This window comes from Pogona vitticeps, chromosome 5, assembly GCF_051106095.1.
Source record: "Pogona vitticeps strain Pit_001003342236 chromosome 5, PviZW2.1, whole genome shotgun sequence".
Taxonomy (NCBI): domain Eukaryota; kingdom Metazoa; phylum Chordata; class Lepidosauria; order Squamata; family Agamidae; genus Pogona; species Pogona vitticeps.
Window position 1 is genome coordinate 74,533,238 of NC_135787.1, and position 26,132 is coordinate 74,559,369.

Genomic DNA, 26,132 nt, shown 5'->3' on the forward strand with positions numbered 1-26,132 from the left:
AACATCTTTGAGTATCTTGAATATTTTGAAAACTCTACTTGAATCGCCATAAGTTCAAAGCAAATTGATTGCACATAAATAACATGGGGAGGGTTTCAATGCTATGATTATGTATTGGGCAAATCAGATTGTTTCTTGTGTAGATTGGCACACAGGTCAGGGAGACATAAGGACAGCATTTGATGAGGAACTAACTGGATATTTGGCAAGCACCATGGTGATCAAGCACATGGGTTTTAGCAGATATTAAGAACTGGATGAGATTGGGAGTACATTTGCTATAGATTTGTGATTTTGAATACTAATGTCCTTGCTGCTATGCAAAATACCCATGGCAAAGAAATGAATATTTTTTTAAAAAAAGCTCAAGACACATTGTCAATTATAGCTAGTTTTTAAATTTTGAGTGAGTCATTTGAAAAAGATTCAAAAATCGGGTCTTGCTCTATTGTACTTGCACAATATAGGGAGCCAGACGGATTTCCGTTGGGAGGGTATTCCATAGCCGAGGGACCACTGCCGAGAAGGCCCAGTTTCTTGTTCTTTCCTTCCGGGCCTCTCTCGGCGTAAGGCTCCTCAGCCGTCCCCGCTGGCTTTGTCAAGTGATTCGGGTAGACCTGGGTGGAAGAAGGCGATCTGCCAGGTATTGAGGTCCCAAACCGTTTAGGGCTTTATACGTCATCATTAATACTTTGAAATCAATGCGGAAACGAATGGGCAACCAGTGCAAAGTAGCCAGGGTGGGGAAAGATACGCTGATATTTTTTAATTAAGCCTAGCTGCCTCATTTTGCACCATTTGAAGTTTCCGCATCAATCTCAAAGGCAGCCCCACGTAGATTGTGTTACAATGGTCTAACCTCGAGATTACGAGTGCATGGACAAGAGTAGTGAGGATCCCCCCCATCAAGATATGGTCACAGCTGGGCAATCCACCATACATGAAAATAGGCGGAATGGGCCACGGATGCCACCTGGGTTTCCATGGTAAGCGCTGGGTCCAGATGTATCCCCAAGCTGCAAACCTTGCTCTTTGCGGTGAGGGTCATCCCCCCCAAAAGAAAAGGAGTCACCCAAACTGCTGACGGAAGGACCACCCACCCTCAGGACCTCTGTCTTGTCCGGGTTCTAGTTCCTTCATTGGTAAACTTCCAAGTCTGGTTTTTTGGCTGCACTTGGATTGATGATTGAACCAAAATATACAAAATCTCTATTTCAATTTCTTCATTGTCAGCATTAAAGTTGTGTAGTCACGGCTTTGATTTTCTTAATGTGCAACTGTGGTTCTGCATTGGCACTTTCATTTTCACTAGAAGTCTTTTCAAGTCGTTGTTCCTTTCTACGAATAAGATGACATGTCTTAAATTACAGATGTTGCTTCCACCAATTTTCACTCCGTCTGAATCTAGTCTGGTTTTCTGTATGATATATTCTGTGTATAGAAAGATAAGAAGATAAAATGTATCCTTTTGTGACACCTTTGTCTATAGGAAACTGTTCTGTCCTAATGGTAGCTTGTTGTCCACAATACAAGTACACATCATATCAAGTGCTGAGGTACACCTTTTTCTTTCAGAACAACCCACGGTTTCCCATGATCTAAAAAAAAAGGCTTTGCTGTAGTCTGTAAACAGACTGATCTTCTGAAACTGTTTGGTGCATTCCAGTAACTCCTATAAAAAGGATAGGATAAGTTTGGGTTCAGCACAGTTTTAGGTAGCTGAGAGTCATCTCAACTAGTGTTGGGATCTGCAAGATGAGGGGAAGTAGGGGTCTTGCAGGTGAAGCCTCAGTGTAGGAATTTGTAGATGAAGCTTCCCCCTTGACCAGCAAGGGGGAAAAGAAGAGAGACGGGACACTCGAGTGTGGTTTGCAGGACGGGATCCGGATGGACTAAACAGCATGCTCTGTAGCATGCTGTTCAGTGAGAACTCTCCCAGACCGTCACCTCGCCCCCGTTTATTATTGGGATCTTCCTTTGAACAAGTTAATCAAAAACTATTTTAAACAGAGGCGGTTAATATCCAGGCATGGTAAACAGAGGTAAACAGAGACAGATAAATCCTAAATACACAATCAGGGTAAACATTCCTGAATACAGAGCAGGGTAAACATAGACAGATAACATTTTAAATACACAAGTAAGTTGATACAATTTACCCAGAGACAGGAAATTATCCTAGATACCAAAGCTGGTTAATGATCATCCTTACTGGAAACTGACCTGGGCCCAAAAACAATGTCTGCTATATACATTGTAAAAGCATACAATTTCCCAACAAACTAGCTCTCAATTACCTTGGCTAGTTAGAATTGTACTCTGAATAATCTTCCAGAAAACAAGGGCTCATGTGCATACAATACCATTTATCCTGACCACCTCATAAGACCAGTGGGCAACTGTCCAGTTGTGATTTTTAGGAATTTTTCTGTTGTCTTATCCCATTTCTGCTCCTTTTGCTTTCTGTTAGTGAAGAAAATAACAGAATGGATAAGCTTCAAAACTAATTGCCCCGGTTGGCTAGTCCCAAATTTCTGTAGTAGCAATGAACTGTAACCTCCAAACTTAATTAACAAAGAGTTCTAATGTACCACATGTGTGCTGGACCCTTGCACTTCCTGGCTTATAAAAGCAGCCAGAGGGGAAATGACTGAGTGGGTAAAAGGAGTGGTGAATGCCTCCTTGCAGCAAAGTAGGATCCCAACATGTTTAAAGGAGGCAGTAATAAGACCATTGTTGAGGAAGCCCTCCCTGTATCCCAAATTACTGGATAACTATATGCAAGTCTCAAATAATTCAGTTTCTGGGCAAGGTACTGGAGTGTGTGGCTTCTCACCTCTAGGGATTTCTGGAGGAAGCAGATTATCTAGACCCGTTTCAGTCTGGTTTCAGGCCTGGTTCTGGGAAGGAGACAGCTTGGGTTGCCTTAGTGGATGACCTGAGCTGTGAACTGGACAGGGGAGCGTGTCTCTTTTGGTTCTGCTGGACCTCTCAGTGGCTTTTAATATTTTATTGATTGATTGATTGGATTTCTATCCCACCCATCTAGACCAAAGGCCTACTCTGGGCGGTTATACCATTAACCATATTATCCTTCTGGGCCATCCCTTTGGAATGAGACTTGGAGGCACTGTTTTACAGTGGCTCCCATCCTTCCTGGAAGGGAGAAATGAGAAGGTAGTGCTGGGGGACTCCTGCTCAACAACCTGGCCATTGGCCTGTGGTGTCCCCTCAGGAGTCTGCTTTGTCCCCCATGCTCTTGTCACATTCCCGGGGGTTACAACAGCCGAAGTCCGATAAACCAGTCCAGGGTCAAGAATACCAAGAATGCAAAGCCAATGTCCATAAATCAACTCACAGAATGAAGTCCAGCATCAAAGTCCAGAGTCCGATACACAGCGTAGTCCAGGGTCAGAGTCCAAAGTCCAATACCAGCGTAGTCCAGGGGCAGAGTTCAGAGTCAGGAACACGGTTCAAGAAGCGTGGATGCAAGCCAAGGTTTTGACTCTTTGCTTTCACAGAATTTCTGGCTTCACTGGGAGCTGTTTTATAGTAAAACAGCTCCTTGAGCTGCTGGAAAGCTTTCTATCCTGCTAATACTCAGGACTAGATGAACGTAGGTTTCTGTGGACAGCCTTTGAGCGATCCTCTGATCTTCTTGTCCTAAGTCTTTCCCGAAGCCTGGCCCGAAGCTTGTCTGCTGTGGAAGGAGAATCTGGAGGCGGTTCAGGTGTTTTTGATCTCTCAGCATTCTCTTCAGCCTCAGTTAACCCTTATGGTTCCAGGTCTTCGGATGCACTCATGACAAATCTAAATTAAACTGCTGGGAGAGGTTGTCTGGAGTTTTAGGATTAGTTGTTATCAGTAGGCTGACGACACCCAACTCTATCTTTCCTTCCCATTTAATTCCAAGGTTCTAAACCAGCACCAGGTATCAGTAATGAGCTGGATGAGGGCAAGCAAACTGAAACTTAATCCAGATAAGACAGAGGTGCTCCTGGAAAGCAAATGAGGGAATAGGGATACAGCCTGTGTTGGATGGGGTTACACTGCCTCTGAAAACTCAATTCACAACTTTAATGTACTTCTGGATTCATCCCTGAGCCTGGATGCAGTTTAATAAAGTTTCCAGAAATACAAATAAGAAATGATAACATATTTAACTCTTCTGTGAAATTAATAGACTGTAAACACAGGACAAAAAATTATTCCACAGTCATTTCATCTTTACAATGCAAAACCAAAACTAGCCATCCTACAAAAAGCTACTAATTGTACCTATTTGGGAATGGAATTAAAATGCTCATCTTTGGTGCTGGATACTGACCCTTGCTTTAAAAAGAAGTGCAGAACTTCTGTATTTGGAAAGCTAAGTTTTTGAGCTTAGAGATACTTATAATAATAATTTCTAGTACTTTTCTGTATATAGGCTAGTTTCTTACTCCTTATATAATTTGCATTAATTGGGGGGAGATGTGTTGTGGCTTGTGAACAGTGTTTTACCATTAACTGCAAAAACCCTTCTTAGAAAGGTAAAACCAGATGCCACCTGGTGGATAAAATATAAAATGGGGAAAATTAGTGTCAGCCCACACACTATAATTTTCTTACCTTTCTACCAAGTAATTTCGGTTATATTTCAGTCCCCCCCCTCCCAAGATTAATGAACAATGGTAAATAAAGTTTCTTCTCTAGCAACTGTGTATAATAAAAGAAGGAAAACAAGTTATGTTAGGCTTCCAGATGTATTTGTGTAAAAAAGTTAAATTTGGTCCTCTTTTTCACAAACATGATATGAGACACTGAGCTTGAATTGGGACTGTGTCATTACAGAGTGAGGTTGAATAATTACAGAACTGGATATTTGCCTTCCATCCCGCATCCTACTTATGCTAAACTAGGATGGGGGAAAGGGTAATCTTGACTGCGTATCCTTGGGCAATTAATTTTCTGCACAGAAGGAATTTATTGTATGCAAGGTATTTAAGTTATTACTCTTTTTTTTAAGCTGTTGTGGCCTTGGGCAAAGCTGCATAATCCCAGGATACCACCAGAAGGGAGTGCAGCTGGAGTTAACAAGGGTCTCTCTCTCTCTCTCTCTCTCTCTCTCTCTCTCTCTCTCTCTCACACACACACACACACACACACACACACACACACACACACACACACACACATCTATTTAATTCTGAAAGCAAGTTGTCATAAAACTCTGATGATAGAGTTTGGCATACAACACACATACCAGTGCTCAACCCCTCCCAATTTGGGGGTTTTAACCTGGATGTCTCTGATTCTAATGTGAAACCCTAACTTCTTCATACCTTTCTGAAAGCATAATAAATATGCAACGTCTTCTGTTCGATAGTTAAATAGTAAGAATTTCTCAAACTTTTGAAATATAAATAAATAAGTGTTTCTTTGCCTTTGAAGTAGCTTTTTTTCCTTAATCAAGAAGAATTCTACAAGGAGGAAAAAACCTGTTTTCTTGACAGTCATTTTATGCTGTGAAGGAAGTTTGTTCCAGGGACGTGCTTTTGGCTGTTTATCACAGCACCTTCTTCGGTAATGATCCAAAACTTATCCCCACTTGTAATGCAATTATTGGTCCTACCAAACTTTGCATTTCTTTGCATTTTTTATCATGTCCCTTGCTGTGAGCCCTAGGAAAAACTACCTGTTGATCATCACTATTATGACTTTATAAGGGCTGGACTCAACATTCATTATTATGACATAGTGCATGCATAGGAATTAGAATCTTTTTTTTTTATGTTTCCATGTAGTTCAGTAACTACACCTGCTTTCTGCATGCAAAGCATATCCATTTGAAAAGTGAAGTTAGAATTATAGTTGTTTAGGTACAGTACACCTTCAGTTCAGTCCTCTAAGACAGTGGTCCCCAACCTTGGGCCTCCAGATGTTCTTAGACTACAATTCCCAGAAGCCTTCACCACCACCTCAGCTGGCCAGAATTTCTGGGAGTTGAAGTCCAAGAACATCTGGAGGCCCAAGGTTGGGGACCACTGCTCTAAGAGACACCAAGATTACAGTATTCTAATTCATATTTTAAAGAGATAAGCTGCTCCTCTCTCCCCTTTCTTCATCTGATTTGAGCTACAATGAATTTTGGATTCATAGACATTTAGGAAAGATAGAAGAGTCTCATTGGGACAGTTTAGTAAATGATGGCTTTTTCCTGTACAGGAATGAACTCTTAAAACAGCCATAACATTTTTCATAAAAATAATATATAGAAAAATTTGGCGAGGAAAGCCATCTTTTATATACAGGAATTAATTGTAAGTTATCCCATTCAAAACTATATGATATATGTAATTATATTTCTTAAGTTTTAGTATTAACTGTTGTATTTTCTTTCTGACATTTCCATCATAATCACACTTTAGACTTATCCGTATTATACAGTGTACCCATGGGAATAAACCTTGGGGATAATCTAAGGAGTGAAGAAATTATTGACATAGCCATTTATAGTGAAATAACATATGTTTTCAAATTATTGGTTAAGATTAAAGTAAAAGGCTAGAAAGGCAACTTTGCAGTTTCCATCTACAATGCTGGAATACTGTACCTCCTGAGGCATTTCACATTGTATGAATGTAGCCCCTTTTAGTGACAGAATAACTATCAGTTAGGATAGTATGGCCCAGGATCTAAAGAATTTTGGATTAATTTCTTCTGTTTTATCAGGTTTCACCCTCCATCCCACTCCAGATTGTCTTGAGAGAAAGAAAAAAAAATACAATTTTTAAAAGTTCTAGAGGAAATATTTTGCATGTTTGCACTAGAAGTTGACTTTGATTCATGGTGATATATGCTGATAAACGTCATAAGCCCACATTCACTTATCTGTGCGCTGACAGGTTATGTAGTGTTTTGCTTGTGTTTGTTTTCTAAAGGTGATAGTCCACATGAAGTTTATTGAAAAGCACATGGGGAAAGAGAGTAGCAAGACCAATAGCTTTGCCAATGATCAGTTTACAGGCCTTTGTCTGTGAATGGAAGCTGTGAAATTGGAGAGAAGCTGTGGTCACATACAGATGCTTTATGACAAGTTGTCTTGTCAACGTCTTTTAATCAGCTTCCATTGTCCCTCTCTCTGCTATTAGGTTCTGTTATGCTCAAGAGAAGAGAAGATTTTTACTTTCGTGCAACAGATCTGTGGTCATAATGAAACATTGCTAAGGTTGCGGATCACGGTGTCCTCTGCAGAGCTTGTGTAGTGTCCTGGTCACAGTTTTGTGTTTTTGACAAGCTGCCATTGTCTTCAGGGTATATATTCTGGTAAAAGCGGAAACTCAGGATTCTGTAACTTCTGTAGTATAGCTATTGCTGGGCTGGTATATATGATCTCTCGCTGAAAGTAGAGGATCACTTGCTTCCCCATATATGTAGGTAATCCCTGTCATATATACAGCTCATATGTTAAAGAGAAGAAACTCCAGCTGCTCAGATATGCTTGTGTGGGATACAGATGGAGAACATTCAAGCATGTGACACTCACCTGCATTCAGTCCAAACACAGTTGCAACTTATGGCTGTCCTGATCACTTTGCAACTCAGGTATTTTGAACCATACAAGAATGTACAGTTAATGCTGATGAATGTTGTATCATGTGCAGTCATGGCTGAATGACACCAGTTCACTGGGATGATTGGAGAAGCCAGCACTATTTGATAGTACTGGGGTTGGTTTTTTATTTTTATTTTTTGGATGGCTGACCTTGTAAAATGGCCTTGGGATACCTGCCATACAAGAAAAGATATCTTTATGGAATTGAAAAATAATGGAAGAGAAAATTGGCTCCATTTTGCTGCACCTTCAGGTCAGTGATGCCATAAGAGATACTGCTGCCTATTGCATTTTTTATCTTTGTCTAATTGAATTGAGGTGAACAAATGATTCACGTTATGGCACTTTATGATTTCTTGCCCTTTGCCTGAGAAGAAAAAGCAGTAAAAACAAAGCTGTAAAGAAGAAAGTCCATTGCCTTTGCTTGTTTTTAAAAACACCAATAACTACCAACTCTGCTGTATCGTTAATAGTACTATCAAGTTGCAATAGCAGTTAATTTCCACCTTGTTTTACTAAGTCATACTATTCTTTCAGTGTACTGTAGTAAAACTATCACACTTGAAATACAAATTGAATTCCCAAATTTGCTTTCATCATCTTGCCAAATTCAGTATTTGAATTTGAACATACCATCGTTTGGAGTTTATTGCTGCAATAAATCAGCTCTGTGGTAGATGCTCACAGCTGGATGCTGACAGCTGGAAAAGTGAGTTGTAAAACAGCAATGTGTTATTTTATTCAGGTTTTATTACACCTTGCTGTTTTTTAAAGCTAGTCCCTGAGCCTCCACGTGTATCTCCTGTGGAAACATTTTCTCAGTGTTGTGTTCCTTTAGAAAATTGCTCTTGTTTCAGCTTAACTAGTAGGTGGGCATAAAGGTAACATAAAGGAATACAGAACAGATTGTTGCTACAGTCAGATTCTGTCAGATTTCATGATGGTGAATTGATGGATTCAGGTAGTGGTATCAAAGTGTTGTTGTTTTTTTGGTTTGTTTTTTGTGGCCCCAGATGCCTCCTGCCAAAAATAATTACGCAGACAAAAATAATTATTTTTCACTCTTGCCTCCAGGAGGGATACTTTTGCAAGGACTGCAGGACCACTCCCAAACCTCATAAAAAAGTGAAATTCAAAGCAGACTTCCAGCAACATTGTTTTGATTTTTCATGACTTTAGTTCATTTAGGAGCGGATGGTAGGAGGATGGTTGCTGGCCACAGAAAATTGGTCCTAGGACTTCCAAGGTTGCCCAGTCCTGATTTATGGCAAGGGGAGTCACTCTCTCATCTACCTTCTTTTTTAAGTTATTTGCTGAAATTTTCAACATCAAGATTTGCTTCAGACTGTTGTTCATACTGTAGAAAATGTCATACAGAAAGTCATTTTTTCACACATTTTGCTGTCTTTAAATAAAGAGAAAATTGAATTAATAGACGTTCTTTTCTATCTCCCGTTTAAAAAAAATAAAATTTTAACATTCTTTTAAAACCCTCAGTTGAGTAACTTATTTTTATTTATAAAATCATATAAGAAAAGGTGGAAAGAAATGAAAAAGAAGTTGGGGTACGGTGATTTTAAAAAACTGTGTACAAGTTTCAATAACGGGTGAAATGTATATAAACTTTAGTGTACTAGTTAATTCTATATGATTCTATATTCTATACTGTTGCATAATTCTGTATGGTCCTGTATGTCATATGCACAAATGTTGGAAAGGATGTGAGGTCCTCAGTTGCTCGTATGCTAGAAAACCGGTTTACAGCAAACTTTAGTTCATCTGGTAAAGGGTTCACAACTACTTGGCTTATGCAAAGCACTTCAGTTTTTTGGCAAAAGATTTAAAAACTTCGGTCATAAGAAAAATCCATGAATGAATTTATCCACAGAAAGTCTATGCATTTCTCCACAGAATCCCAATATTTACACTACAGACTATTTTTTTCAGAGGCAAATATAAATTTTTTGTATATACTTCCCTGAGAACACCGGCTGGAATACTCTTGCCCTATACTCTTGCACCATTGAAAGCAAATGGTGGGGCTATATTTGAGGCTTGCTCTAGAACAGGGGTCTCAAAGTCAATTTACCTGGGGGCCGCTGGAGGCAGAGTCTAGGTGAGGCTGGGCCGCATCGGATTTTCCGCCAGGCGGAGCAAGAGCCCGAGGAAGCCGCCCAGGAGTTTCCTTAGCCCAGCTGGGGCTTGGAGGAGGAGGAGGGGTGGGCGAGCCCTCATCGCCAGCCATGACCCCCTCCAGCTCCTTCTTCATACTACCAGCAGCAGCAGGACAAAGAAGCAGAGAAGGGAGCGAGTGCCGCGACCGCCTAGCCATGGGGAGGAAGGCACGGCATAAAATTTTAAAAAGAAACCTCACAGAATTCACCTTGCCAAAGGAGAAAAGCCCCCACCAGTACCCACAAAATTAAACAGAACGGGGCGGGGGGCCCACAGGTGTGTGTGCATGCACGCGCGCACGCGCGCGCGCACACACACACACACACACACACACGGAGGTCTGGCAACCTTCCTCTGAGGGCCCCCCTCAAAAAAGGCGCACTCAGCAGTAGCAGCTACCCCTACCATGACAGGCAGGCTAGCTGGCAGGCTGCAGTTCTGGATGGAGGGTGCAAGAGCCACTGTCTTGGGAGAGAGCCAGCAAGCAAGGCGAGGCTTTTTTTGACTCTTGACAGCAAAGGATGCATGGGCTCTTCGGGGGGACAGGCAAGGCAGGGGCCACAAATTATCATCCAGCAGGCCAGAAATGGCCCCCAGGCCACATGTTTGAGACCCCTGCTCTAGAAGGTATTCAGCATGTGTATGCTCTTTTAAAAGCAATGGGACAATCTCCAGTTTGTACAGTGGCAGACCAGAGATAATGAGACGCTGTGGGTCATACAAGGAGATTCAGGCCTTCATTACAGTTAAGAGATCCAATTAGAACCAATTAGAGACTGCATCTTCTCAGCATTGTTTCCCACCTGTATTCCAACTTTATGGACTACTGTCTCCAATACAGTCGACAAGCAATTTGTGGGGGTGAGCTCTGTTGCCGATGGCCTAGAGCAGCAGTTCCTGACTTTGAGTCCCAGGCTGTTTTTGGACTGCAACTCCCAGGACAGGAGACAGCTGGTGGTGATTGGCCTAAAATAACTGGAGATGAACTTTCTGTGTTTACAGAAACATGGTTTCTTTGCTACAAGATTTCTTTCATTCTGGCCTCCCATTTTGTTGATGGCCGAATGATTCAGACTCAAACAACTATTACAAACACTGGTACTCTTTTCTGTTCATAGAATTGCCTCAGTGGAGACTTCATAAACTAGACTTTTAAAGAAAGCTACACCAGGCTCTTTGTCCTGCCTCCCGGAGTTTCGTCAAATTCATATTGGTAGCTTCGATGACACTGAGCATGTAGACAGTAATATTATGGAAAACAGTACTGAAAGAGTTCAGTGCACTATAAACAGCCATGTTTTTGTGGGGGCATGCTGTTTAATTAAAATGTTCATTATTTTTTGCTAGTTTCTTGCATCTCCCATAAACTTGTTTGCTGCTGATTTGAAAGCTGCTGTTGTAGAACAAATCTGGTATTATACAAATTATGTTGTTCCTCGCATATAGCCTCTTTGACAGCAAGGCAGCATTATCAAGGAAACCCATGTGTACTATAAAAATTCAGTCCTCAGGAGGATCTTAATTCATTGTACCTTTTGTGGAATTTTTATGACTAGTAATTGTTTATTGTCTGTGTAATGTTTTCTGTAATTTAGAAAAGGTCTTTATGCATCAGTCTGTTTCTGACAGGAACAATGCAAAGTGTGATTCCTTTTGACATCCCTAGAGTTACATAAATACCCAGAAAAAAGTTACTTCTTAACCTAATTCCATAAATACTCTTTTCCATGTCTGTTAATAAAAGGTATTTGTAGTTAGTTTCTAGAGCAGAATGGGATACTGCAATCTTTCAAATAAAAATAGTATTTCTAATACAAAGTAGGCTTATATACTTAGGTAAAGTGTCCTTGGGCAATTGGATACCAATCTTAAATGTCGTACACTACATTTGAATTTAGTTCAGTAGAGCGTGCTTGTTTCTTCTTCTTCTTCTTCTTCTTCTTCTTCTTCGTCTTCGTCTTCGTCTTCGTCTTCGTCTTCTTCTGTGGGGGAGAGCAGTAAAATATTGCAGTGCTTGTTTTCACATGCACATGATCCTTTTGTTTGTTTTAGTTACACTGACCTTATTTAAGGTCTGTAGAGCTTTGTTTTCAAGCATAAAAGCTGCTGGAGGCTTCTAAACATCAAAGACATACATATTTGGTTCTCTGAGTTTTACAACATAGTATCCTATAGTAATGAATAATTATATATAATTTTCCTTTCATCTTTTGTTTTTCGGTTTGTAAGAAGTTGCTCATTGTGAACATGGCTGTATATTTGCCTAGTGTGGTTATAATTATTTAAATTCCAGTTGGAACAATTTGCTTTTTCTCTCAAATGACTGTTTCTTTCTCTCACTAAAATCACTTTGTCAATTTATCATGTTCTGTGATTCTAAATAGCTGAGTGTAGAGATTCAACCAGTACAAATCCCTTGTGGGAATTAAAGTTGGTAAAATAAGAAAGATGTGCCATGATTATTTAAATATGTTAAATTTATCCATATGTTCCTGGTGAATAAATAATGTTGATCTGATTTTTAGGGGTCAGTTCTATGTGCATCGTGCTGGTGTTTTAGGAATGCTAATTAATTCATATAATAGACTATTTTATATGAAAGAGTGTTAATTTGTCTTCATAGGAAAATATGTGTTTTATACATAGTTTCTTCTTTAATCTTATTTGGGGATAGAACAATAATATTTTTGCATCATTTAAAACTGTACAGCCTTCCAGTTTGTTTCACATCTTAACAACCATGCCTTGTATTGGATTTATATTCCCAGCAGATATATGGAGTGATCATTCATTTCAGACAGACCCTGACTTGCCTCCAGGCTGGAAGAAGATCAGTGACATTGCCGGGGTCTATTACTGGCACATACCAACAGGAACAACCCAGTGGGAACGTCCTGTGTCCATACCAACAGATCTTCAGGGCTCACGGAAAGGATCACTTAGTTCTATCACACCATCTCCTACTCCAGAAACGGAGGTAATGTTTGTATGACTGCTATGCATGCATGGAGAGGTGAAAAATTGTTTGGATCAATACATTAAATAAATGGCTTGGGTGGGGTGTGGGGAGGGAAGAGGGGAATCAATAACAAGGCAATTTGTATTTATTTCAAACAGGTTATTCTCATGTGTCACCATGCCCATGAAACAGAACTCAAAACAGAAGAGGGTGGACACTTACGATTGTAATACTTATGATTGTCTTGGATCTGTGAGCACAGAATAAAGGAGTAAAGCCAAACAGGAGATACCCATTTCTTAGAAAAGATACATAGCAAGGAAGGAAAAGCCTTAATAATTAACAGGAAGCCATTTTTTATGGTCAAGCCTCATCTCACACAAGTAATGGTGTTTTGATTATATGGCCAGGTCTTGAAACTACTGCTGGCTGGATAGCTCACTGAGTTGGATTATCTGCCTGTGGATCCAGGAGTTGGGAGTTTGGTTCCCCACTGTATCTTCTGCAAAAATAGCCAGCCAATGTAACCTTAGGCCTGCACAGTTGTAGAATTTTCCCAGAAAAGGGACTGCTAAGCCACTGCTGAATACTTTAGAGCTATGAAAACCAGCAAAAGTCACCGTAAGTTGGAATTGACTTTATGACACTTAATTATTGTTTGCATAATCTACTAGTATTTTTCACTCCAACACAAGTAGTCCTAGAGGGAGGATATTGGCATAAAAGTGGTTATATGATCTAGATCACCCACAAAACTTCCATATCTTGTCAAGGCACATATAGAAATCGGCTTTATAATGACCATCACAGTTAAATGTGTCTATCAATCCTTAGTTATTCTGAACAAATGCAACCCCTTTCTACATAAGCCTTCCTAAAAGTAGGGAACAAGATCTAATAAAGCTTGAACTCTCACTGGAAGCTTACATGAGTGGAAAGTAAAATGACTAAACTGAGGTTAACATACTTTGGACATATCACAAGAAGACAAGATTCACTAGAAAAAACAATGAGGCTGAGAAAAATAGAAGTCAGTAGTAAAAGAGGAAGGCTGAACATGAGATGGATTGATACAATAATGCAAGCCTTGGCTTTTAGTTTGCAAGAACTGAGCAAACTGTTAGCAATAAGATCTTTTTGGAGGTCATGAATCCATGGGGCTGCCATACATTGGAGGTGATTTGATAGCTCTTAATAACAACATAACAAATGACAAGTTGTGCTTGGAGGGTCCATTCTGCGGCTCTCAAAACTAAATATGTGTAACATTACCATTTGATTTAATGTAACAACAGAACAATCAGTATAATATAATTAGCTGCCTTTTTGGTTGCTCCAGTACTTCTAATGCGGTTCAAAATCTAAGCACAAAACTTTCACCAATGTGAGATGGTCACACAGAAAGCAGCCTCCAGGACTATAGGAGCACATCTAATTACAAAATACATCCCTGCAGACCAAATGAGGTCTTAGAAGTAGCAAATACTTGAGCTGAGTGAGTAAAATGTAGGGACAAAGATTTAGGTGTTGACTGGTCTGTCTTAGGTCAAAAACAAGCAGCGTGTGGCCTTCTATGATTGTTTCCAACATCCTCTGCAATTAATATGTTCAGACTTCTCAGAAGAATGATGTGTCACTTCCCCATGAGCCTGTTAGTTGGGCAGGACTGGGGACTGAGGGAGAGAGAGCAGGGATGGCATTGAGTAAGGAAGAAAATAAGGATGAGGCTTTGGACACTTTTGGCTTTTACCACATTCACAACTTTAGCCCAGCACACCACTAGTGTGTATCTGCTAGCAGCTTATAAGGGAATGTGGCCCTTGGCAGGAAGATGTTCGTCAGCCGTAGGAAAAACAAGGAGCAAATTTATGTCTGTGTCTTGGACAGAGAAAACCAAAAGTTATAATTCCTGATGAGCATGGACCACAGGTTCGGCAGTTCATCTGAACAGGTGTTCTGTGCTTCCCAGCCCCACTTCTTCTGGTGGGTGCCCACTCAGAGCAGCGCATGGAAGAGGTGGCAGGGCATCCAGGATCCTGCATCTGAGTGGGCACCCATTGGAAGAGGCGGTGCTGGGAAGCACCAAACATCTGTTTGGCCAAAAAAAAATGAACCACCATTTCTATTCCTAATATACACAAGTGGTACTGTCAATAATACATTTTAATACTTTATGGAGTTGTTCATTTAGGTTTGTATTCAGTCTTTCCACAAATATATCTTGTCATTTAATGGCCAAAATCCTGTTGTGTAGTGTAGTAAATTGCTCTAGAGTAGACGTGCAATGAGAATTTGGTGAGTCATCGCCTCCATAAGTTCCATTGTTTCAAACGAGCCTACTCTTAACTGCAACTTTAGAGTAATAAGTCACAGTTAGAGTAGGCCCATTCGAATCAATGGAACTTGACTCCATGGGCCTACTGTATCACCATTTGCTACACTAAGCAACAGGATTTTGGCCAAGTGCGAAGGTAGTGTGAATTTTGAAGTGGTATTGGAAGGGCAGCAAATTTTCACATATTAGTTTATTGCTATATTTTTTACCACAGTGCTGGGGCACCGCTTGAATTTCTGCCTTGGTCACCAAGATGTCTTAGGCCATCTTGGAAAGCATTGTTTAGAATATTTCAGCTTACTTTCAGTTTACTGGCCACTTGTAATAATATCTTTTAATATTTACTACTGAGCTTTGTTACCAGTTGCCAATATTTATTATTTGGCTTGGATGCATCTTCAATGTCTTTATTAACTGAAAGATTTTTGTACTATTTTGATACATTATGTCTAACATCTATTTTTTCCCTTCCTTTGTCTTTTCAAACAAAAGCTTCCTGCAAACAAGAATAGAGTACGAAAAAAGCTTGATTTTAGAGTATATTTTTGTAAGGAAAGACTTTAAACTAAAGAATTGAATGTTGCATTCTGAGCAGTAATGAAGAGTTACTGGAAAGATAATGAGTGTTGAGATTTCCCAGAGTCATCTCATGGATCACTGTGGGGTATTTATTTACAAGAGGAAGCCTATCTTTTTTCCTCCCCCAATTCCCCATTTGTTTAATATTGAATACTTTCTTCCAGGACTTTTGAAGTGCAGGGGAACTACCAAATGCAAAGGGGTTAGCTGGAAAATATACCTGTGTATAGTACATGCACTGGTATTATGGATGAGGCCAAGGCAATTTTAACAAGCTTTATAACTAGCTTCCTTTCATCTGAAGACTTTAATGAAAGTACAAGCAATTTGTCTTCCAAATTATATGCATTTTCCCCTGTCCTATTTGTCTTGGAAAGTAACATTAGATCAAAGGTTCCCAAACTATAGTCTGCAGGCCAAGGGTAGTTCATGAATTTGGTTTAGATGTTCCATGGAAAGGTTCCAGATGTCAGTGATATATCAGCTTGGCCCTTTTGTTGTTTTTTAGTCATTTAGTCATGTCCAACTCTTCGTGACCCCATGGACCAGAGCACACCAGGCCCTCCTGTCTTCCACTGCCTTCCAGAGTTGGGTCAAATTTATGTTGGTGGCTTTGATGACACTGTCCAACCATCTCGTCCTCTGTCGTCCCCTTCTCCTCTTGCCCTCACACTTTCTTAACATCAGCATCTTTTCCAGAGAGTCTTCTCTTCTCATGAGATGGTCAAAGTATTGGAGCCTGAGCTTCAGGATCTGTCCTCCCAGTGAGCACTCAGTGTCGATTTCCTTCAAAATGGATAGGTTTGTTCTCCTTGCAGTCCAGGGGACTCTCAAGAGTCTCCTCCAGCACCACAATTCAAAAGCATCAATTCTTCGGCGGTCAGCCCTACACTTTGTTTATTCTTTTTAGATGCCTAAGATGGAGGGCATTTTGACCAGACCTAGGTTATTTAGCTGACTAATATGGTTGTGTCTTAGGGCCTATGACCTTTAAAATACAGCGCTGGCAGAGACCACTAATATTTCTCTACCAATATATCAGCAAAAGGGGGCCCTTTTAACCATAGGTCCTTGAAGACGTAAAATTTTCCCTGTACTCTACTTGTTTCAATAACGTTGCCAGGACCAGGATTCTCTGGAAAGGACAATAATGCTGGGAAAGGTTAAAGGCAGTAGGGAAGGAGGAAGACCAAATAAGAGATGGATTGACTCCTTAGAGGAAGCCACAGGCTTGCATTTACAAGTGCTGAGCAGGACAGGAGACTGCTCATTCATAGGGTCATCATAACTCAGAGGCATCTTGACAGCACGCAGCAACGAACACCAAGTAGCCAATGTTGAAGATGAAAATATTTTTAAGATTATGAGTTATGTACGTGCTTTGATAGGTGGAACAATAGCAAAAAAGTTTATTGCGTGACCTACAGAGATTCTCTGCAATGTACAAGTGGTCTGCAAAGTAAATAAAATGTTTGAAAAGCAGCGCGTTGATAGCTTTTTGTTTTTACTCCTGCTGCTGCAGCCACCAAATATCAGTGTACCCAGGGCTGGCTCAACTGTAGAAGTAAGTGATGTCAGTGGCTGGGCTTCTGAAATGTCTGTAGCCTGTGCTTCAGTTACGTAAATATCTCGGGGCAGGGGAGAGCCACTGCTTGCACTTTTTGAAGAGGTACACAGGGCAGCTGGGCAGAACTTTGGCTTGGTAAGATCCCCTGCAGTCCTGGAGACATGAGAGCCTTTTGCTCTAGGTTGGATGCCTGGGGCTTAACGGATTTGTAAAAGGGAAGAGGTTAAAAAATGACAGATACTGAAAACTGAAAAAGAAAAAATAATATGTTGGTCAACTACTTGGTGTGCAAATTCTATGCAGATCAGCATTATATGCTGGGAGGGGAAACAAAAATTTAATTTGTTAGGTGTATCTTTTTGTTATTTCACGCAGTTTGAGCCAGCTCTGGCTGAACAGTAAATTAATGAGTTGAAATTTGAGGTGATCGTCTCCCTAATCCTGCCTGTACATGTCAATGCTAACAACCATGTTTGTGTTTTCCCCTTTTTTTCTTTCTTTTTCCCCTCTATCCTTTCTTTTTCTTTTTTTTTTTCTTTTTTAAATTAATGTGCTTCTTCCAATGTGAATAATTATATATCTAGAAACAGCCATGGAGTGATTTTGCTGTACTGAATGGGGGAAAGATTAATAGTGACATTTGGAAGGCAAGTATATTGTTAGACTTTAGAACACTTGTAATACTTTTGCTTCACTTTTTTAAAAAAAGACATTTTGCATGGCCATGGCTGTGTTTATTGTTTCTTTCCACAAATATCACTCATTCTCTTTAATCAGCCAAATTGAAGAAATTTTGTCATTGTGGCTAGGGGAGACTTTACTCATGCTACCTAATGCTCATCTTTCCACACAGAATGAATTTCACCAAGGCAAATACTCACCTGTAACAACACTATGCTTGCACTTAAACTGTAATGTGAAAAATGCATGCATGCTTTTTTTAAAAAAAAACATACCTCAGCCAAACATACCACGTTGCTGCTTTGCAGGAATAATTTTGTAGATCTTTGAAAGTAGAATTAACCTGTTAGAAGGAATGACTCCTGTCCTATTCAACATGCTTGGTTTTGCTTCCCTCTGCAGGACCTTCATGCAGCCACAGTGAATCCAGACCCCAGTTTAAAAGAGTTTGAAGGAGCTACATTGCGATATGCTTCTTTGAAGCTCAGGTATGATTTATTTATTGACCATCAATAATCCTCAGCTGCAAGTACATTTACCTGGAAAAATGTCTCAGTGGATTTCAGCAGAATTTAGAGTGGTGTCCTGCTTAACGCTTACCCCGCTTGACGACAAATCTGCTTCACAATGAAGTTTTTGCGATTGCAAAACAATGTTTGAATGGGTTTTTTTCACTTTGCGGTGATCAGTTCCCTGCTTCAGGAACCAATTCTTCACATTACGACGATCAAAAACAGCTGATCGTCAGGTTTCAAAATGGCCGCCGGATGTACAAAATGGCTCCCCGCTGTGTTTAGGAAGGCTTTTTCGCAAGACAGGGAGCAGAAAATGGCCGTCCTATGGAGGATCTTCACTGGACGGTGAGTTATTCAGCCCATTGGAACACATTGAACGGGTTTTCAATGCGTTTCAATGGGATTTTTTTATTTTGCTTGACGAGGATATCGCTTAACAGTGATTTTACTGGAACGGATTATCCTCGTCAAGCGAGGCACCGCTGTACTTTTAAGTAAATATGTTTTGGATTTCATGCCCAGCTTACTGTCCTTAAAAAAACAAATCAAATGGGGCAGTGTTTAAATAGAAAAACAAGAGCCAGTTAACTTTTAAATCTGGTGTCTAAATGTATTCCCATTTTAGGGGTAGTATGTGTGAGAGGCATACTTTTAGGAAGTTAGTTTTTGCAGGGCCACAGCCCAGTCTTGGAGGACATGTTTTGCATGTGTCAGGTCCCAGGCTTATTCACTGGCATCTCCCTTTAGATCAGGTGCCAGGTAACAAGAAACACTCATGTCTGAAATCCTTGTGAACTAATCACTGGACAATACTGCACTAGATGGACATATAGTTTGATCTGCGATAAAGTAGCTTCATGCAGTTCTTACAATAGGGGGTGATGCCACAAAGATAGCAGGACAACCGAAACTTAGGGAGTTATTTTTGTGGATTTCAGTTCCCAGAAATCTTACAGAGGATTCGAGGAGCTGTCCTAATAAAGGAATGTTGCTAAACTCTAAAACCAGTTCTGATGAAGACAAGTTGGCCAAAATGTAGTTAGCTCAGAATTCTCTGTAAATTCTCTTGGACCAGATAAAATAATTTCACCAGTTCCGGTTACAATGCACGGGCTGCCAGTTAACCACTTCTGGATTAAGTAAATAGTTGTAGAATTGTACCTGAATTTGATACTTATTTTAATTTCTAGTAATAGTAGGAGACAGAGTTAGGATTCTAGATCAAGTAACTTAATTATCTTATTCTTATCTCCTATTCTTTTTGCAAAAACACGGGAAATACGATTAAAATAAGTTTTAATCTTATCTCCTGAGATAAGTCCCCTATAATAAGAGTCCCCTATAATAAGAGAATTTGTACTTATTTCATTATTGGAGCAAAGGGTTGAAGGAGCTGTGTTGACTATTGATGTGTTTTTGGACTGGTGCTGACTACTAAAGCCCAGAGAGACCTAGATAGAGAACACCTGCTTTTTGAAGGAGCACCTGCTTTGATATCTATCTCTATACTTATGTTTCAGCAATGAAGGTAAATATGGTATCCTGCTAATATTGTTGAGTTGCAGTTCCCACCATGTCTTACTATTGGTTGTACCTAATATGACTGAGAAGAGGAGAATCCAACCACATCCGGTGGACTATACTACCCCCCCCCACACACAAATAATCTCTTCCATGCAAAGGAGGTCTTCCTGTATAGGATTTTGCATTTATAGAGTTCCACAAAATTCTGGAGCCAGCCACGCTTTTGCAGATCATGTGAATGTTGCCCCAAAATGCAAATTAATAAAAGCTGTTAATTCTAAAAATTCTACTTTAAGATGCTGAGCTGTCCTTTTGTACCTGACATTTCAAACCTAATAGTAGCATTTTTCCTTCAACCAGAAATGCTCCACAGTGTGATGAAGATGATTCCTGCAGCATCAATAGTGATCCAGAAGCCAAGGTCAGTTAAGCGTGATTTTTAAAAGGTATTTAGTGACCAACATATGTAGTAATCTGGTCACATTGAAAGTGTAAAGTCTGACTTCATCTACAGGCAACTGTGTAACTGAAAGTGCTGAAGGTGAAATTATGAATTTGCTTAACCAAGGATTTAGTTTGCTTGCACATTTTTAGAACAGGAATTAATTTCAAAGGACCTAAAGTTTTTTTGTTGGGGGGGGGATCTTGCAAGATGAATAATAATATGGCTCCTCAAGTGTCTTCATCCAAACAATAAATAACAAGAACTGTAACAAAAAAAGTATCTTTATTAGACCCCTAAAAAGATCACAAACAAATGCTATCTTTTAACCTGCATTGTTTTCATCAGGCTGAGCTCCACAGTACTGTGGATGGTGCAGGAAAAACATTAATGTTTCAAAAATTTTGACTAGATGTGCAGGCCAGGTAAAAGTAAGTTGCAAAATGGCAAATACAGACTCAAATCAGAGGTGTAGTTTTGGATTTCACAAGAATTTTTGATATTAATATGTATTAAAGAAACCAATATACTTCTGTATGGGATAATTACTAGTTTCCTGCATTTCTTGTAGAAATCCCTTGTAGCTTTCCCACTCTCCAGCCCAATGCCACCATACATTCTACCATCTCCAGCCAAGCTGCACCTTAAAGTTGGGGAGCCATAGCAGAACGCAGCTTACACTCACATTCCGTGTAAAATCCACCTTGACAACAGCTTGGTGGAAGGAGCTGCAGTAAGAAGTCTACAGAAAGTTCTCTGGGTGTGCGTGGTATTCTGCATTTGGAGACTAGCAAATGCCCTGACCCTCCACAGCTTTTTGAACTCATTTCCCATGCTGATTTTTCCCTGAAGCTTGTACCTGTGCAGGTAATAGGGCTGCTTTAAAGCAAAGTAGGCAATTCTAAAGGTAGGTTTGGCCTTGGAGTTCAAAACAAGCCAGGGCAGAGGCTAATAGAGTTTTGTTAAGAGAATAGGCTGGTCATCAAAAACACTCTATTCCAACTACATAAGAGGCAGCTCTACGGATGGACATCACCAGATAGGCAATACTGAAATCAGATTGATTATATTCTCTGCAGCCAAAAGAGGGAGAAGCTCTATACAGTCAGCAAAAACAAGACCCGGAGCTGATTGTGGCTGTGGTCATCAGCTTTTCATAGCAAAATTCAAGCTTAAACTGAAGAGAGTAGGAAAAACCACTGGGCTAGTCAGGTATAATCTAAACCAAATCCCTTACCATTGCACAGTGGAAGTGAAGAACAGATTTAAGGAACTCGATTTGATGGACAAAGTGCCTGAAGAACTATGGATGGAGGCTCGTTGCATTGTACAGGAGGCAGCAACAAAAACCATCTTAAAGAAAAGGAAATGCAAGAAAGCAAAGTGGATGTCCAATGAGGCCTTACAAAAAGCAGAGAAGAGAAGGGAAACAAAATGCAAGGGAGACAGGGAAAGTTACAGAAAATTGAATGCAGACTTCCAAAGAATAGCAGGGAGAGACAAGAGGGCCTTCTTAAATGAACAGTGCAAAGAAATAGAGGAAATAATAGAAAGGGAAAAACCAGAGATCTGTACAAGAAAATTGGAGCTATTAAAGGAACATTTTGTGCAAAGATGGACATGATAAAGGACAAAAATGGTAGGGACCTCACAGAAGCAAAAGACATCAAGAAGAGGTGGCAAGAATACACAGAGGAATTATACCAGAAAGATTTGGATATCCCAGACTATCCAGATAATGTGGATGCTGACCTTGAGCCAGACATCCTGGAAAGTGAAGTCAAGTGGGCCTTAGAAAGGACAGCTAACAACAAGGACAGTGGAGGTGATGGCATACCAGTCAAACTATTTAAAATCTTAAAAGATGATGCTGTAAATGTGCTACAGGTAATATGCCAGCAAGTTTGGGAAACTCAGCAGTGGCCAGAGCTTTGGAAAAGATCAATCTACATCCCAATCTCAAAGAACGGCAGTGCCAAAGAATGCTCCAACTACTGTACAATTGCACTCATTTCACATGCTAGCAAGGTTATGCTCAAAATCTTCCAAGGTAGGCTTCAGCAGTATGTGGACCAAGAACTCCCAGAAGTACAAGCTGGATTTCAAAGGGGCAGAGGAACTCGAGACTAAATTGCTAACATGCACTGGATTATGGAGAAAGCCAGAGAGTTCCAGAACAACATCTACTTCTGCTTCATTGACTACGCAAAAGCCTTTAACTGTGTGGACCACAGCAAACTATGGCAAGTTCTTAAAGAAATGGGAGTGCCTGACCATCTTATCTATCTCCTGAGAAATCTATATGTGGGACAGGAAGCAACAGTTAGAACTGGATATGGAACAACTGATTGGTTGAAAATAGGGAAAGGAGTACAACAAGGCTGTATATTGTCTCCCTGCTTATTTAACTTCTGTGCAGAATACATCATACGAAAGGCTGGACTGGAGGAATCCCAAACCGGAATTAAGATTGCTGGAAGAAATATCAACAACTTCAGATATGCAGATGATACCACTCTGATGGCAGAAAGTGAGGAGGACTTAAAGAACCTCTTAATGCGGGTGAAAGAGGAGAGCGCAAAAATGGTCTGAAATTCAACATCAAAAAACCCCCAAGAACAAATAAAAGGGGAAGATATGGAGGCAACGACAGATTTTACCTTCTTGGGCTCCATGATAACTGCAGATGGTGACAGCAGCCACGAAATTAAGAGATGCTTGCTTCTTGGGAGGAAAGCGATGAGAAACCTCGACAGTATCTTAGAAAGCAGAGACATCACCTTGCCAACAAAAGTCCGCATAGTCGAAGCTATGGTTTTTCCAATAATGGTGTTTGGAAGTGAGAGCTGGACCATAAAGAGGGCTGACCACGAAAGAACTATCCATTCTAAAGGAAATCAACTCTGAGTGCTCACTGGAAGGACAGATCCTGAAGCTGAGCCTCCAATACTTTGGCCATCTTATGAGAAGAGAAGACTCCCTGGAAAAGACCCTGATGTTGGGAAAGTGTGAAGGCAAGAGGAGAAGGGGATGACAGAGGACGAGATGGCTGGACAGTGTCATCGAAGTGAACAAAATGAATTTGACCCAACTCCAGGAGGCAGTGGAAGACGGGAGGGCCTGGTGTGCTCTGGTCCATGGGGTCACGAAGAGTCAGACACGACTAAACAACAACAGGCAGTTCTAGATGTTATTTTGCTCCAGCCCCCATCATTGGCTCTGTAGACTAGGATGAATGGGAGTTGTAATCCAAAAACATCTAGAGGGCTATATGTCTCCCTCCCTTATTGGGAAAATCAGTGACCTGTTAGAGCAGTGCTTCCCAACCCTAGGAAACCCAGGTGCTCTTGGACTGCAGCTCCCAGAAACCCCAGCCAGCATAGTTGGTGGTAAACGCTTCTGGGAATTGCTGTCCAGGAACAGTTGTGTTACACACGGTTGGGAACCACTGTGCTAGAGAACTGCAGAACAGGGCATTGGTTGGCAGAAGAATGTGTTTAATTCATACAAGCATCATATGATATTCCTGGCCAGTACACTGGGTGGGGAAAATAGCTAGACAAACCTCGCAATGCTAGGCTTTAGCATGGAGGAGGTGAAAGACTCCAAAATAAGAACAGAAACCTCCGACATATGTGCTACATTCATCAACAACTCCTATTGTGAATGCCAGGAACTATCAGTAGGAAAGACCAGACTTTTCGTCTCTCTTCTTTTTGGATGCCTAACTCTTAGAATTCCCCATAACCACAGGCCAATGACCATCACAGCTGGAGGATTCTGGGAGCTATTGTCCAAAGAAAACACGTTCTGGTGTTAGATTAGGATTGGGACACCTGAGTTCAATATCTCCTTAGCCCTGAAAATCACTAAATGATTTAGACCAATTATTGCTTCTCAGTGCAATCTTGCTTAAACTATAGGGCTGCAGCTTTTCTTAACTCTCATAAGCATAGCCATTAGGAACAGGCTGTCTAAGCTTTGCTACTTACCCTGTGATCCTTTGCACTTTTACTGTGAAGTAAATCCTACTCTTCTATAATATTTACTTGCAGGTAATTATGTATAGGGTTATAGCCTTTGTTCATAATCTTGTAAGATTTGTGCTCAAGAAGGCAGAGAAGAGCAGTTTAGTTGTTTTAGTGCTTTTTTCTTTTATGAATTGTAATTGCTGTTGTCACTTGATGTGCTTATTTCTCTGTATATTACAGATACAAATACTTTTCTGATCTTGCTGATGCTAATCCTGCCACTCAGCAGTATCCTGCATGCATAATTGTTGAATATTGTTACTGAACCAGGACAGGAATGGGTCCAGAAAGGCCTAGCTGCATCTCTAGGGTGTGAAGGCCCACTAATCTGCTTTCCCAGTACATCATGTTGTAAAAATAATTTGTCCTGAAGATCCACTTTATCTTGGATTAGTCTGTAGGAGAGTGATGACAAAAACTTAACTTGAAGCCTGGTGGCAGCTGAGAGGAAGAAATTCTAGTTACAATGAACAAGATGTACAGAAAGCAATGGAGTGGTTCAGCTCCCACAGATGAATGATTTGTGAAGGGTCTTTTATGTTAGTTTCTGCTTTCTTACTAACAGGACAGACTTCAGATAAGCTACATAGTTGGACAGAAAAATGTGGAAGGAAGGGTGAAATTTATACCTATAGCAGACCTGGGCAGAGTGCGGCCCGAGGGCCACATACGGCCCACGAGCCGCTCCTGTCCTGCCCGCGGACAGTTTTGAACATCAAAACAATGTATAGCTCTTTGTCCAAAGTTGATCAGTTGCTTCTCTTTAACATACCGCAAAAAAAACCTCTTTAGTATTTGTGAAGATTAACAAGTTTAAAATAAAAACAATCATAACATCACTGTTTCCTTTTATTTTTAAGTAAAGTTGGTTCAGCCCCCGAACACAGTTCAGATTTTTCATGTGCCCCCCCAATAGAAATTAATTGCCCACCCCTGACCTACAGAGATATTAAGTGTTTTGTGTTTTTACGAATGGGAGTGGCTGCCACCTTGTGGACAACTACAAGAAATATATGAAATGTTTGAAAAGAAGGCCATGCTGCTATGAATAAGGATACAGTATATTGCTGCCTTGAGTGTGAATCTGTCTCTGTCACTTGGTGTAAAGTTAGGTTTTCAAGCAGAAGATTGTTCCAGACTGTACGTAACCCCAAGTCTTCCAAGGAGAGGGAGACATCAGATCCTGACATAAAGTCAGGAGTCAAAACTTCTTTTGTAACTCAACTCCAAACTGCCTTCACTGTTCAAGCCTTCCTTTGGCCCAGCCCAGTTGGACTTAATTCTGGGCAGCCCATAGGTTCAAAGGTGGGGAGTGGTTACTTCATCCTTCCCGTACAAGTCTTTGAAGGAGTTCTCTCTTCCTCCTCCACCCTCATACCTGCGTTGATGTAGGAGTCACTGGGGTGGGCCCTGCTGGTGGTTGCTGGCACCTTCTCTGAACTGTGGCATCCCGTGGCCAGCTGGAGCATGCGGCTTGGTGCAGTTTTTTAGATGGTTCCTGGCTGAGGCCACTTTGGCACTTCCGCCTAGGTCAAGGGGAACCTTTACCTTACCTAGGTTTTCACTTTGTTGTCCTTTTCTGCCTTCTCCTCTTTCTCAGCAGTGTGCTGCCACCAGTCCCCCCCCTTACTGCTTTCCCCCTCACCCTTTATACCCTCGGGGTCTCCTTCCTCCCTTCTAAGATCCTTCTGACTCTTGCTTTTTGCCTTGGGCTTCACTCTTTTCGG

At 40.7% G+C, this 26,132-nt stretch overlaps 1 protein-coding gene across 19 annotated transcripts in view; it reads left to right on the forward strand.

The window, feature by feature from the left end:
• The window catches only part of APBB2 (amyloid beta precursor protein binding family B member 2), a 216,824-nt gene that overhangs the window by 111,919 nt on the left and 78,773 nt on the right, over window positions 1–26,132 (forward strand). For 7 of the 19 annotated variants that reach the window (XM_073001177.2, XM_073001178.2, XM_073001181.2 and 4 more), the window contains 4 exons: window positions 12,541–12,749; window positions 17,797–17,859; window positions 18,296–18,381; window positions 20,293–20,353. In XM_073001177.2, coding sequence (XP_072857278.1) covers window positions 12,541–12,749; window positions 17,797–17,859; window positions 18,296–18,381; window positions 20,293–20,353 — 419 coding nt within the window. The remainder of the gene's footprint in view (window positions 1–12,540; window positions 12,750–17,796; window positions 17,860–18,295; window positions 18,382–20,292; window positions 20,354–26,132) is intronic. The other 12 variants (XM_073001179.2, XM_073001180.2, XM_078393990.1 and 9 more) reach the window with 3 other exon arrangements.